At 45.6% G+C, this 13,545-nt stretch overlaps 1 protein-coding gene across 1 annotated transcript in view; it reads right to left on the bottom strand.

Annotated features, from left to right (window-relative positions):
• The window catches only part of LOC141121770 (uncharacterized), a 122,022-nt gene that overhangs the window by 55,218 nt on the left and 53,259 nt on the right, over positions 1-13,545 (bottom strand). The window contains 5 exon segments of the mRNA XM_073611488.1: positions 1,080-2,311; positions 3,125-3,248; positions 3,335-3,469; positions 3,670-3,783; positions 7,579-7,779. Coding sequence (XP_073467589.1) covers positions 1,080-2,311; positions 3,125-3,248; positions 3,335-3,469; positions 3,670-3,783; positions 7,579-7,779 — 1,806 coding nt within the window.

Raw genomic sequence — 13,545 nt, 5'->3', positions numbered from 1 at the left:
AGCATCATTCATGATGTTCCCACCTGCTGGAACTCCACATTACATATGTTGCAGAGGATGCTGGAGCAGAAGCCTGCCCTGAATCTCTATGTAGCAGAACATGGCAAGTTTACCACACCTCCAGCAGAACAATGGGATATCATCTCAAATGTGATAGATACACTGGGCCCTATTGAGGAAGCGACTTTGGATATCAGCAAGGCAGAGGCCTCCATCTCCTGCATCATCCCATGCATTGCTGTGCTGAAGATGGTGCTTCAGGCAGAGGGTCACACTACAAGGGGACCAAAACACTCAGGGAAACCAAGTGGCAAAGCTTGGAGAGGCGATTTGCAAAGATGGAGGATACCAAATGTTTGGTGCTGGCAACACTGCTTGATCCTCGGTACAAGGGTAATGTATTTGCAGGGGACACACTGAGCAAAGCAAAAACTTGGCTGCAAGAAGAGCACGTGATTGTGTCCGAGCAACGAAAAAAGAGCCACCAGCGGAGACGAAGGACCAGAACCAAAAAAACGGACAAGGACAAGGGTAGAAGAGGAGGAACCCAGTCCCTCTGGTCTTCCTGAGAAAAATGTATGCAAACATTTTGGGGGCTCATGGAACTCCTGCTGAAGAGAGTGATGAGCACCCCATCTTTTGTATTGTTTACAAACTTACCCCAGTAATGGCCGTTATCTATTGCTGTTGATTATGTGGATTTCTTTCAAAAGTTTTGATTACCTCACCTGTTTTTGTGTATTTTTAAGATACATAGTTGTTTTTTATCTAAATTACATACAAGTGCACTGATTGGAGGCTTGTTGTGTACTTCTGTTGTTTAATAAATGCTTAATTTAAGCAATTTTCTGTATCCCTTCTTAATTATTTAACTTAACTGTTAGATTTTAGAAAATGAAGGGAACAAAATAAATAAAAAAAATTGGTCTAAAACATTGGCATCATATATCGGTCACCGGCCGCCCCGATATCTAAATATCGACATCGGCCGGAGAAAAACCCATATCGGTCGACCTCTATCCCTGATGTACAGAAGGACAGGACTTCAGTGAGGAACAATTCCCTCACTCAGGACAGGAAAGTGGCTTCTCCCCTGTGTGAGATCTCTGATGACTGGAAAGATGAGACTTTTCTGAAAAACATTTCCCGCACTCAGGACAGGAATACGGCTTCACCCCCGTGTGAGACCTCTGATGTTTAACAAGATCTGATTTTTGTGCAAAACATTTCCCGCACTCAGAACAGGAAAGTGGCTTCTCCCCTGTGTGCAATGCCTGGTGTCTGTGAAGATTGGGTTTCCTTGTAAAACATTTCCCGCACTCAGGACAGGAAAGTGGCTTCTCCCCCGTGTGAGATCTCTGATGTCTGTAAAGATGGGACTTCTGTGAAAAACATTTCCCGCACTCAGGACAGGAATACAGCTTTTCCCCCGTGTGAGACCTCTGATGTTTAACAAGATCTGATTTTTGTGCAAAACATTTCCCACACTCAGAACAGGAAAGTGGCTTCTCCCCCACGTGCAATTTCTGATGCCTGTAAAGATGGGACTTCTTTGAAAAACATTTCCCGCACTCAGGACAGGAATGCGGCTTTTTCCCCGTGTGATATCTCTGATGTGTAACAAGATCTGATTTTTGTGCAAAACATTTCCCGCACTCAGAACAGGAAAGAGGCTTCTCCCCCGTGTGCAATTTCTGATGCCTGTAAAGATGTGACTTCCCTAAAAAACATTTCCCACACTCAGGACAGAAATACGGCTTTTCCCCCGTGTGAGTTCTCTGATGTTCAACAAGTACTGATTTTCGTATAAAACATTTTCCGCACTCAATACAGAAATATGGCTTGTCACCTGTGTGCAATCTCTCATGTCTGCCAAGATTGGACTTCTCTATAAAACATTTCCCGCACTCAGGACAGGAATACGGCTTCTCACCTGTGTGCAATTTCTGATGTCTCTGAAGGCTGGACTTCAATGAAAAACATTTCCCACACTCAGAACAAGACAGTGGCTTCTCACCTGTATGAGATTTTTTATGCCTAGTAAGATGGAATTTAGAACGGAAACTCTTCCCACACTCAGTACAGGACAAGCTCTTCTCTGTTGGAAGGACGGCACCGTCCCTCACAGTCTGAGGTTCCTCAGGATAAGAGGAATACGATGGTCCATCTACACTGTGTGGTGCCGGATGGACATTTGAGGTAGTCGGGTTTTCTCCTGGACTATACTGTGTGATGTCCTCATCTTCTACTTTACAGTCTGGAGACAAAGTGAGACAATCCTCTGAGGTTTTCCTCATCTCCTGTCCATCTACTAAAATAGAAATAAAAAGATTATTACTAGACATGAGCAGATTGGTTCCCCTAAACCAGGACTCCGCCCACATCAGGCAGCTTTTTCTCTGAGGATCTTATAATTCCACCCTCAAGGTAACTAGTAAATGGGTCCTCTGATCTCCTACCAGTTCATTTCTTTATTCATGGACCTTAGTCAGAGAGTGAGGAAACAATGAGAACTGTCTTTTATAGGAGTGACAGTGATGAGGGGATTATAGGATGAGTGTCCCCACCCCTTCTATCAATCATCAATAATCACAGGGCTAAGCCCCACCAGAGGTCAGAGAGTGAGGATGTAGGGGGAGTAATCAAGATGAAGACTGGGCTGATCCTGAAGACACCTTTTGACTTATACCTCATTATCACTTTCTGTTAAAGGTTCCAAATGTATCAACATATTATCACATTATTATCAACAAGTATACAGACATATCCCTCCACCCGGCACAGTCACACAGTCAGCAAACAACAGAGTAAGTAACCCTGGGAGAATTGTTCTGTTAGAGGTCTTGCTAGACCCAGGCATGAGGTAGAAGATTCAAAGCACGTGCATCAGATGCCTAGATTGAGCAATGTCTATGGTGAAAATCAACATTTTGCTGCCAATTGAACCCAGAATCTCCATAAACGGGGACGGGGACCTCTCTCTGGTGGGTTCCCATTACTGGATCCATCTGTAGGAAACACACACACTGACTGAATACATTGTTTCTATGTGTTTATCAGATGATGGGGGATCTAGGTGGACCCTCCGTACTGCTCTCTCCTTTACAATAAAGTCTCCTCTTACCCGGTGATGTGAGGGGCGGCTGATTGTCCATCATGACGTCCTTGTAGAGATCCTTGTGTCCTTCTAAATACTCCCACTCCTCCATGGAGAAATAGACAGTGACATCCTGACACCTTATAGGAACCTGACACACACAATGATACAGTCACCATCCAGACACATCCCTTGTCTGTTACTGGATAATGTCCCAGAATTCCCAGCACCGCTCACCTCTCCTGTCAGCAGCTCCATCATCTTCTTGGTGACTTCTAGAATCTTCTGCATGTTGTGTCTTTCAAGTTTTAGGGAGTCACATGGAGGCACTGTGATGGTCATATGATCAACTGACTTCACAAGAGGAAATCTCTGTATTGGAAAACAAATAGGAATATCATGTTAGAATCCCAGAATCCTCCTCACCTCTCCGGACAGGTCTGTGTTTTATTAATAGAGCTAAGAGTGATGTCATGTGACCTCCCAGAATCCTCCTCACCTCTCCGGACAGGTCTGTGTTTTATTAATAGAGCTAAGAGTGATGTCATGTGACCTCCCAGAATCCTCCTCACCTCTCCGGTCAGCAGGTAGATGATCTCCAGGGTGAGGTTTAGTATCTTCTCAGTCATGTGACTCCGGTCCTCCTCCATCCTCATTGGTGCCGTCATTTGATCTGTACAGGTCTCCTTGTAGACAGATAACGTTGGTAAATCAAAGAATTATTAGGATGGTATTGGTCACACGATAATAGGATGTGGATGTGAGGGGGGTAATAGGAGGGTTGTTGTACATTTAAAGGACAGGTTCATCTTTGGGAACATGTTACATGTTCCACCAAATTTTAGGGTGGAACATATAACATGTTCCCAGTGCTGCAGCCCCTGCCCCCCCCCCCCCCCCCGTACTAGCTGATACTGTTTGAAAAGATCATGGCTGTGTGGGTCTCTGCTCATACGGCCGTGTCATTTATATACACAGCTCTGTGTGTCCAAATGAACTACAAGCTCTGACATCCGGCTGTCAGCTTGTACTTCTCAATAAACTACCAGGATGCTGTGGAGTGCTGTGGTAGTTCATTGAGTCTTCCTGTCAGCGAGTATCGGCTTGTATGGGATTTACGGGATATACAGGATATATGGGATATACGGGTAAGCTGATACACTAACAATGTGCAGGAGACCTGCATGGCATCAGAGATCTGCTTTACAGGCTCCTACTACATAAAATAATAGGGAAGGGGATATCACTGCTCCAGGTAGGTCAAACAAAGGTAGAAAACCTCTCCTCCAGTTTAGAAGCCCAGGTGCTGGCAATGCATATAGCAATCAAAATCGGAAGAAGTTCTGGACAGCTGCACTCCAAAAAAGTTTTTGCCTTTTATTCAAAAAATGCCATCAAAAATACATGCCACAGCAGAACGGACAAAAGATCTTACGCGTTTCACACTACAAACAGCTATGATTAACAACTTGCCGCCCGCCATATAGCAAAATGACGGCGGCAAAGTGGTTTCAATAACCTGACCAGATGTCATATGACGTGATCAGGATATTAAGCCGCTGCGCTCCCCCGGGGGCGCCCATCGCGGCGATCGTTGTTGCAGTGTGTCAGTCTGACACACCGCAATGACGATCTAGGTAAAGAGTCTCTGACGGAGACTCTTTACCACGTGATCAGCCGTGTCCAATCACGGCTGATCGCGATGTAAATAGGAAGAGCCGGTGATCGGCTTTTCCTCACTAGCGTCTGACAGACGCGAGTAGAGGAGAGCCGATCGGCTGCTCTCCTGACAGGGGGGGTCTGTGCTGATTGTTTATTAGCACAGCCCCCCCATGGAAATCGCCCAGGACCACCAGGGAAGCCGCCCAGGACCACCAGGGAAGCCATCCAGACTGGACCACCAGATATGCCCCCTAGACCCCCAGGGAGATACCAATCTGTGCCCAGGCAGCTGCCAATCAGTGCCCACTCCAATGCCTACCACTGCTAGTGCCACCAGGGATGCCTATCAGTGCCTCATATCAGTGCCGCGTATCAGTGCCCATCAGTGCCGCCTATCAGTGCCACCCATAAGAACCCATCTTTGCAGCCATTCAGTGCCCATCAGTGCCACCCAGTTCCACCCATGAGTGCCGCCTATCAATGCCCATCAGTGCCAATCAGTGCTGCATATCAGTGCCCATCGTCAGTGCCCGCTCATTGGTGCCACCTCATCGGTGCCGCCTTATCAGTGCCTGTCAGTGCCGCCTTATCAGTGCCCATCAGTGAAAGAGAAAACGTACTTATTTACAAAAATTTTTAACAGAAACAAAAAGCAAAACTTTTATTTTTTTAAAAATATTCGGTCTTTTTTTATTTGTTTAGCAAAAAATAAAAATCCCAGGAGGTGAGAAAATACCACCAAAAGAAAGCTCTCTTTGTGGGAACAAAATGATAAAAGTTTAGTTTGGGTACAATGTTGTATGACCGCACAATTGTCATTCAAACTGCGACAGCACTGAAAGCTGACAATTGGTCTGGGCAGGAAGGTGTATAATTGCCTGGTATTGAAGTAGTTAAGCACTGTTTGTAGTGTGAAATGCGTAAGCTCTTTTGTCCGTTCTGCTGTGGCATGTATTTTTGATGACATTTTTTGAATAAAAGGCAAAAACTTTTTTGTTGTGCGGCTGTCCAGAACTTCTTCCGATTTTGATTACAAAAATTAATAAACATTTTTTTACCTGCAAAAAGATGTGCATTTATTATTTTTGTAGAAAGGTGAACTTATCCTTTAAGGACTACTGCCCCCCATGGGAACACATTTCATTTGGACTGTTTAGCGTTTGTTACATTTTCATGAACCCAGAACCCTGTTGGGTTGCCGGAGCAGAAATTCCTTTTTCTCTGTGATCCTTCCTGTGACTTGTTTGCTCTGAGGCAGTGCTGTGAGGACAATGTCGGGTCATCATGATGTCCAGGAAGGGGAACTTGCTGAATTTTGCCCAGAATTGCCAGCTAATCAGGATAATTACCAGAAGCTGTAGGGCTCAAATCGTTGGCAGCCTGCGGACTGATAGGAGTGATGTCATCCCCCACAGTTATTACCTTTGGCTTCACTTGATCCTCCCTTTTAGATTATAAGCTCTAATGAGCAGAGCCCTCTGATTCCTCCTGTATTGAATTGTATTGTGACTGTACTGTCTGCCCTCATGTTTTAAAGCGCTGTGCAAACTGTTGTGACTATATAAATCCTGAATAATAATAAGAGAGAGATTGGATAGCAGGAGGATGGTGCCGGTGGAGTAGAAAGCTGTGGGGGGAGGAGTCTGTTCTCTTCCCTCTAATAGCAGCCTAGTGTGGGTAGGAGGAACACATCAAGGGCAGGGGGTTTGTTCTCTTGGTTGCCAAGTATATTGTAGTATCAAGGACATTGTAGAGAGTGGCAGTGGGCTCCGGGACCTCTGAATTCCAACACCGGGCACTGCCAGAGCCTGTGTCATGGGAAGGTATTGGAGTGCCTCCCCCAGATGCAGAGCACTGACCCCTGGGCACCCGCTAGGCAATGCTGTTCAAACAAACCTCCTCTAAGAACGAGTGCCCACCAAGGGGTGAAGGACTGTCCTTCATTCCACTTGGTATCTTGGGAAATTTGATTTGACCAGTGAGGTGGTAAGAAGGTGATGGTCCCCTTCCTTTGCTGGCAGGGGTTCTGTAAGGAGGTCTAAAAACTAAATGCAGGTGGGGGGGACCACTATAGCCAAGAGTCCCCCCTCCATACCTTAGACTTCTCCTGAGCCCTACAGCCTTCTCTTCCCTCAGAGACCCTCTGCTCTCCATCCTCATCAAGGGCCCAAAGTCCTTCAGCTACACAACCCAAACAGAATCCTTCAACCCCACTACCCCCTCAGGTGCCACAAAGTCCTTCAGCCTCAGTACCTCCTCAGAGACCTCTCAGCTCTTCTACTTCCCTCAGAACCCTCAGTATTTTCCTCCCTCTGACACCAATGATGGAACATATTCTTCATGGCAGGCTGGGGAATGTTTTCTTCCTCCTGACTAGCAATGTAAGGGTCTCTATGCTCCATACTCCTGACCCCTGCACTCCATCATTGTGTTGGCTGCATATTGTAATGATTGCCCATTTGCTGCCTGTGTAGTGTAATAATCATAAAATCTCCAAAAACACTGCGCTTACTCTGTACAATAGCAGCTCACACAACAAACAAGGAAATTTGTAAGTAATGCAGATGTATATAGTGTAGCGCTGATTAGGATAATGATTTTTACAGATTTCAGAGAGAATCAGTATATCAAACAATTGTTCATAACACCATGTATTCCAAATTGAAAAGGAACTCCAATAAGCATCTATTGCATATAAAGTCTGAAAATAAAATGAAAGTCCCGCACAGGTAATGGAGTTATACACCCCGTGGATACCAAACTGAAAAGAAGTGATATGTGATAAATGGATCCTCCGTATGGAAGCAATGCAGGCTTACCGGAACTGTTGGACTCAGAGAGATGTATGTCACCTGAGTCAATAACGCTTGTATTGCCACCATGCAATGAAGTGGGGTTTCCCAATGGAACGTTATGGAATCCTGATGTTGTTCTAGGACTCCCGGCAAACCTCTTCCATATGTAACCCGATCTCGTAATGGCCCATATAAGGTAAAAAAAGTGGCCACATAGTGTAATAACGTTTTTTAAAGTGAATTTATTGAAAAGTAAAACACTTACATTTTCCGTATTAAAAAAGCGCTTGTAGTAAAATAATGGCAGGCAGTGGAGTCTCCCAATTACGTAGTGTAATAATTGCCCTTTGTAGGCCATGTATGGTCAGGATGGTCATTGTCTTCTCTATTTATTGTCAGTGCTGTTTGTTTAGAAGATCATATTACTAGAATTTATCTCCAAAATTAGGAGAATGTTGCGGTCCTGTAAGTGGGGAAATGTTCTGCTGGAGATAAAAGACATCACAATGACTATGGAGGAAGAGGACGGACATGACGGGGGGTTACTGGGTGTAAATAGAAAATAAGATCTTATTACCTCCTCTACTGCATCTTCCAACAATGTCTTCTCTCTACTTCCTCCCGACTCACCTCTCACCCAAAACTTCCAATTTATGCCTGACATCACTTCCTGTCTGTCTTCCATAAAGACGTCCTGTTTAGGCAGAAGTGAGATCACCACCTTGTGGAGTTCAGAGGAACTGCAGCCCGGTAGTGTGAACACGGCCTTGTGCTGTGTGTGTATGTACTGTACATCCTTATAGATCATCCCTACCATAGTTGCCAACATTGTAAAAAAATGTATAGGGACACTTTTTTGGCTGTAAGTCTTATTATAATTAGGGGGCGGAGCATGCGTTTGTAGGCGTGACACAGCAAAAAAAAAAAAATGCGGCGCACGCAGCACCAAAAACTGGGCGTGGTTTATGTGAAATAGTGGTTGTGACTTATATGGGCGTGGTTCAAATGGGGGTGTGGTTAGAGTCTGAGATGAATGAGAGATGGAGAAAGAAAGGGGAAAAGAGGAAGGGAGGTAGAGAGAAAGAAGGAAAGAAGGAGGGAAAGGAGAAAGAAGGAAGGAAAGAGGGATGGACGGACAGCAGACCCAGATCCTACACCACAATAGAAATGTGTATTCCAGAGTTTAACAAATTGGCAGATAAAGATACTCCAAACACCTGGTGTTAGTGCTTCAATCATCCCAGCACCATGGTTGTTGTGTTGTCAGGATTATTGAAGTGCTTTATTACTATTATTACATTGTAATATAGAATGAAATCATTCAACTCACCATTAACCAGAATCTGTGGGACCCCTGAGCATGTCACCTGCCACGTCGCCTGCCACCAGATGCTATCAGGTGCCCCAGCAGAGTCCATCCTTGCATCAGGTGCCCCCAGCAGAGTCGGTCCTTGCATCAGGTGCCCCCAGCAGAGCCCCTCCTTACAAGCTAATGTCCCCAGCAGAGCCCCTCCTTACATTAGCTGTCCCCAGCAGAGCCCCTCCTTACATCAGGTGTCCCCAGCAAAGCCCCTCCTTATATCTAGTGTGCCCAGCAGAGCCCCTTCTTACATAAGGTGTCCCCAGTGGAGTCCCTCCTTACATCAAGTGTCCCCAGCAGAGCCCCTCCTTACATCTACTGTCCCCAATGGAGCCCCTCCTTACATCGCTGGGGACACTGGGAGCCCCTCCTTACATCAGGTGCCCCAGCAGAGCCCCATCTTACATCTGGTGTCCCCAGCGGAGCCCCTCCTTACATCAGGCATCCCCAGAAGAGCCCCTCCTTACATCCATGTCCCCAGCGGAGCCCCTCCTTACATCAGGTGTCCCCAACGGAGCCCCTCCTTACATCCAGTGTCCCCAGCAGAGCTCCTCCTTACATCAGGTTTCCCCAGCGGAGCCCCTCCTTACATCCAGTGTCCCCAGCGGAGCCCGCCTTACATCAGGTGTCCCCGGCGGAGCCCCTCCTTACATTAGGTGTCCCCAGCGGGCCCTCTTTACATCAGGTGTCCCCAGCGGAGCCCCTCCTTACATCCAATGTCCCCAGCGGCACCCCTCCTTACATCCAGTGTCCCCATCGGAGCCCCTCCTTACATCCAGTGTCCAAAGGGTCCCGAAATGACATGCTGAAAATCACTCAGCAGGTTTTGTGTCAACCTAACTTTAAAAGTCAAGCACTTTTCTGCAGTAGAGAATGATATTTTCCGAAGCGTTTGGGCTAGGAACCCCAGTTGGTGTAGAACTAGTTCCCCTGGGTTTGCACACCAAATTTGGGGTTCCTAGCACCAATTGGCCCCAAGATAGCCCCAAAGTCGGTCAACCAGAGCCACGTGGTTACAATAGAAATTGAGCTGCGGCGGCGCCGCCCATCCCCCGCCCTTTTCCATACCAGGTCACAGAGACTGGCAGCAGGGCGGAGCAGGGGGTGGGCGGCGCCGCAGCTCAATTTCTATTGTAGCCATCCAGCCAGCCTACTTCCTCTTCTGGTCTTCTTGAAAATGGCAGCCTCTAGCGGCTGGCGGCGCGGACGTTGGTGACGAAAAGTTGGGAAGAAACTAATTTCCTGGGACATTACCTGGGAAACAATAAAATCAGGAAAATCCCGAGAATGTCCCAGGAAATTCAGGACAGTTGGCAAACATGCCCTACCCCCACCAAGGGGGATAGAAATATATTACTGCCTAGTCCAGCCTTTCTCAGCCAGGGTTCCTCCAAAGGTTTCTAGGAGTTCCTTGACCAATGAGCAATATAAAAGATATAAAATATGATGCTGCATAGTGTAAATAGATATCAAGCATGTCCAGATTTAAAACTGCACACCCCTGTGTTGTTAAGACATGGCACGACTCCGATCTCTGTAAAGGGCTGATCATACGGCTCTTTAACCATGTGATCTGCTGTGTCCAATCACAGCTGGTCACATGTAAACACAGAAGTGCTGTTGATCGGCTCTCATGACAGTGTGTGGTGAGGAGAACCTATCAGCGGCATCTCCTCGCAGGGGACACCCAGGCATGTAATCAGGGCAATGATCATCAGTGCCCTGATTACAGTAAAGCCAATCAGTGCCACCAATCAGTGCCCATCAATGACACCAATTAGTGCCCATTAGTGATGCCAGTCACTGCTGCCTTTCAGTGTCCATCAGTGCATGTTCCTCATTGCTGCCCATCAGTGCCCATCATTGCCGCCTATCCATGCCACCCTATCAGTGCCCACCAGTGTTGCCCATCAGTGCCACATATTAGTGCTCATCAGCGTGGCATATTAGTGCCTCCTCATAAGTGCCACCCCATCAGTGCCCATCAGTACAGCCTCATCAGTGCCCATCAGTGAGGGAGAAAAAATTATTTATTTGCAAAATTTACTGACAGAAACTAATAAAAACTTTTTTTTTTCACATTTTTTCAGTCTTTTTTTTGTAAAGAATAAAAAACCCAGAAGTTCTTAAATACCACCAAAAGAAAGCTCTATTTGTGTGAAGAAAATTATAAAAAAAATATTTTGGGTATAAAGTGTTGCATGACTACGTAATTGTCATTCAAAATGTGAGAGCGCTGAAAGTTGAAAATTGGCCTGGGCAGGAAGGGGGTGCCCTGTAGGCAAGGGGTTAACCCTGCACTCTGATTGTAATGTACTGGTGAAACGTGCATTCTCTGAATAACATACTCCTTAACCTCCCTGGCGGTATGATTATGTCTGATTTCTGAAGCTCAAAGCGGTACATTTTTTGCATGGAAATTTAGGGTTTGATATTGTAGGCCTGTAATTCCTAGGAATAACTCACTTAAATCTGTCCAAACAAGAGTCTAATAGACATCCCGGGTATGATAAAGTTTGAAACATGAAATCATTAATTATAATGTAATAAATAATTATAAAATTTAGAAATAGTGACCAATCACAACTATCATATAACAATGGCATGCTTCTATCCCTAACTAATTTGAAAAAACATATAGGAAATAGAAATGGGACTTTAGATGAAACGTCATTGTGGGTAGTAGGGAAAGTCAGTACTCGCGGCTATTAATGAATTGTCGGGTCTCTGCAATACACATAAAAGTAATTGAAAAAAATGGCACATGATTCACCCACAGTCCATTACCAAGCCCTTTGGGTCTGGTATGAATATTAAGGGGAACCCCGAACCAAATTTTTTTTTTAAATGCGTGGGGGTTCCCCCAAATTCCATACCAGGCCCTTAAGGGTTGGTATGGATATTACGGGGAACCCCGTGCCAAAATAAAAAAAAAAATGCTGGGGGGTCCCCCTAAAAATCCATACCAGAATCTTATCCAAGCACGCAATCTGGCAGGCCGCAGGAAAAGAGGGGGGGAGAGAGAGCGCCCCCCCTGAACCGTACCAGGCCACATGCCCTCAACATGGGGAGGATGTCCCCATGTTGATGGGGACAAGGGCCTTATCCCCACAACCTTGCCCAGTGGTTGTGGGGGTCTGCTGGCGGGGGGCTTATCGGAATCTGGAAGCCCCCTTTAACAAGGGGACCCCAAGATCCCGCCCCCCCACTGTGTGAATTGGTAATGGGGTACAAATGTACCCCTACCATTTCACAAAAAAAGAGTCACAAATGTTAAAAAAGACAATAGCCGCTTTTTGACAATTCCTTTAATAATGTCTTCTTCTTTCCCCGCTTCTTCTTCCATCTTCTTCTGGTCTTCCTTCGGTTTTCTCCTTCTTCCTCCATCTTGTTCTTCCCCCAGCTTCTTCGTCATGTCTTCTCCTCCAGCATCTTCCTCCGGTCTTCTCCTCCACCGTCTTCCCCGCTTCGACCTCCGGACGATCCGCCTCAATGGGAGGCTCCCTCAGTGTGACGCTTCTGTTCTGTGACAGTTCCCAAACTAAAAGACATTTAAAAAAAAAAAAAAGATTTTCTTAGTTTCTGTTATAAAATTTTGTTTTCTCGGAGTAGGGGGCGCAGTATCAACGCACTCAAGGGGCGTGGCCATTGGATTTGATAGGACGATGATGTTTGTGGATGGGGAGCGTCTGGCCGATCCCGAGGGGAGGTACCTCTTTATAAAAGGGAAACTGTTCAATATGATGTGTACAATAGCAAATATTTACTCTCCAAATAAGGACCCTGATAAATTTTTAAAGAAAGTACTGAAAAAACTGGAAACTTTTAAGGAAGGTAAATTAATTATTGCAGGTGATTTAAACTGGAGTATCGACCCAAGAATGGATCATTCAGGGGGTGCTCTTAGATCTACAGTTCAAAGGCAGGAGGCATTAAAAAAAGTATTGATGAATTTTCAGTTGTTGGATGCATGGAGGATGAGCCACCCAAAGAAGCAAGACTATACCTATTATTCTCCTGTCCATCAGTCATTTTCAAGGATTGACTACATCCTAATAGAACACCAATTAGCCCCATCCCTCAAGGGTGCAGAAATTAAAGCAATTACTCTGTCCGACCATGCCCAAGTGAAAATCCAATTGGGGAAGAACTGGAAACTGAATGACTCCCTTATTCAGGACCCAGAATCAATTAGAAGGATAGAGCAGGAACTGGAGGCCTTTTTTGAAATCAATGATATGGCAGAAATATCTAGGGCAACTCTCTGGGAATCACACAAAGCCTTCATAAGGGGGTTCTTGATTGGTATTGGAGCGGGGAAAAAAGATGACACTCATATATAGAGAGATTCAGGAACTTGAACAAAGAACGAGACCGAAAGGGATCCCACAAAGGCAAGAACTAATAGTAAAAAGAAGAGAGATAGAAGAGCTGTTAGAACAGCAGAGGAAATGTGCTTTTCACTCCATAAATAAGGAAAAATACCAGTGGGGTAACAAATTAGGAAAATGGGTGGCGAGAAGGGTAAAAGAAAAAAAGAATAGGGCCTTCATACCCAAGATCAGAGATGAGGGGGGAGGGCTAGAATTTTCTTCCCCCAATATAGCTAAAATATTCCATTCCTATTATAG

Source organism: Aquarana catesbeiana, unplaced genomic scaffold (assembly GCF_042186555.1).
Source record: "Aquarana catesbeiana isolate 2022-GZ unplaced genomic scaffold, ASM4218655v1 unanchor229, whole genome shotgun sequence".
Taxonomy (NCBI): domain Eukaryota; kingdom Metazoa; phylum Chordata; class Amphibia; order Anura; family Ranidae; genus Aquarana; species Aquarana catesbeiana.
The sequence above is the reverse complement of the archived record's forward strand: the minus strand, read 5'-3'. Positions and strand labels throughout refer to the sequence as shown.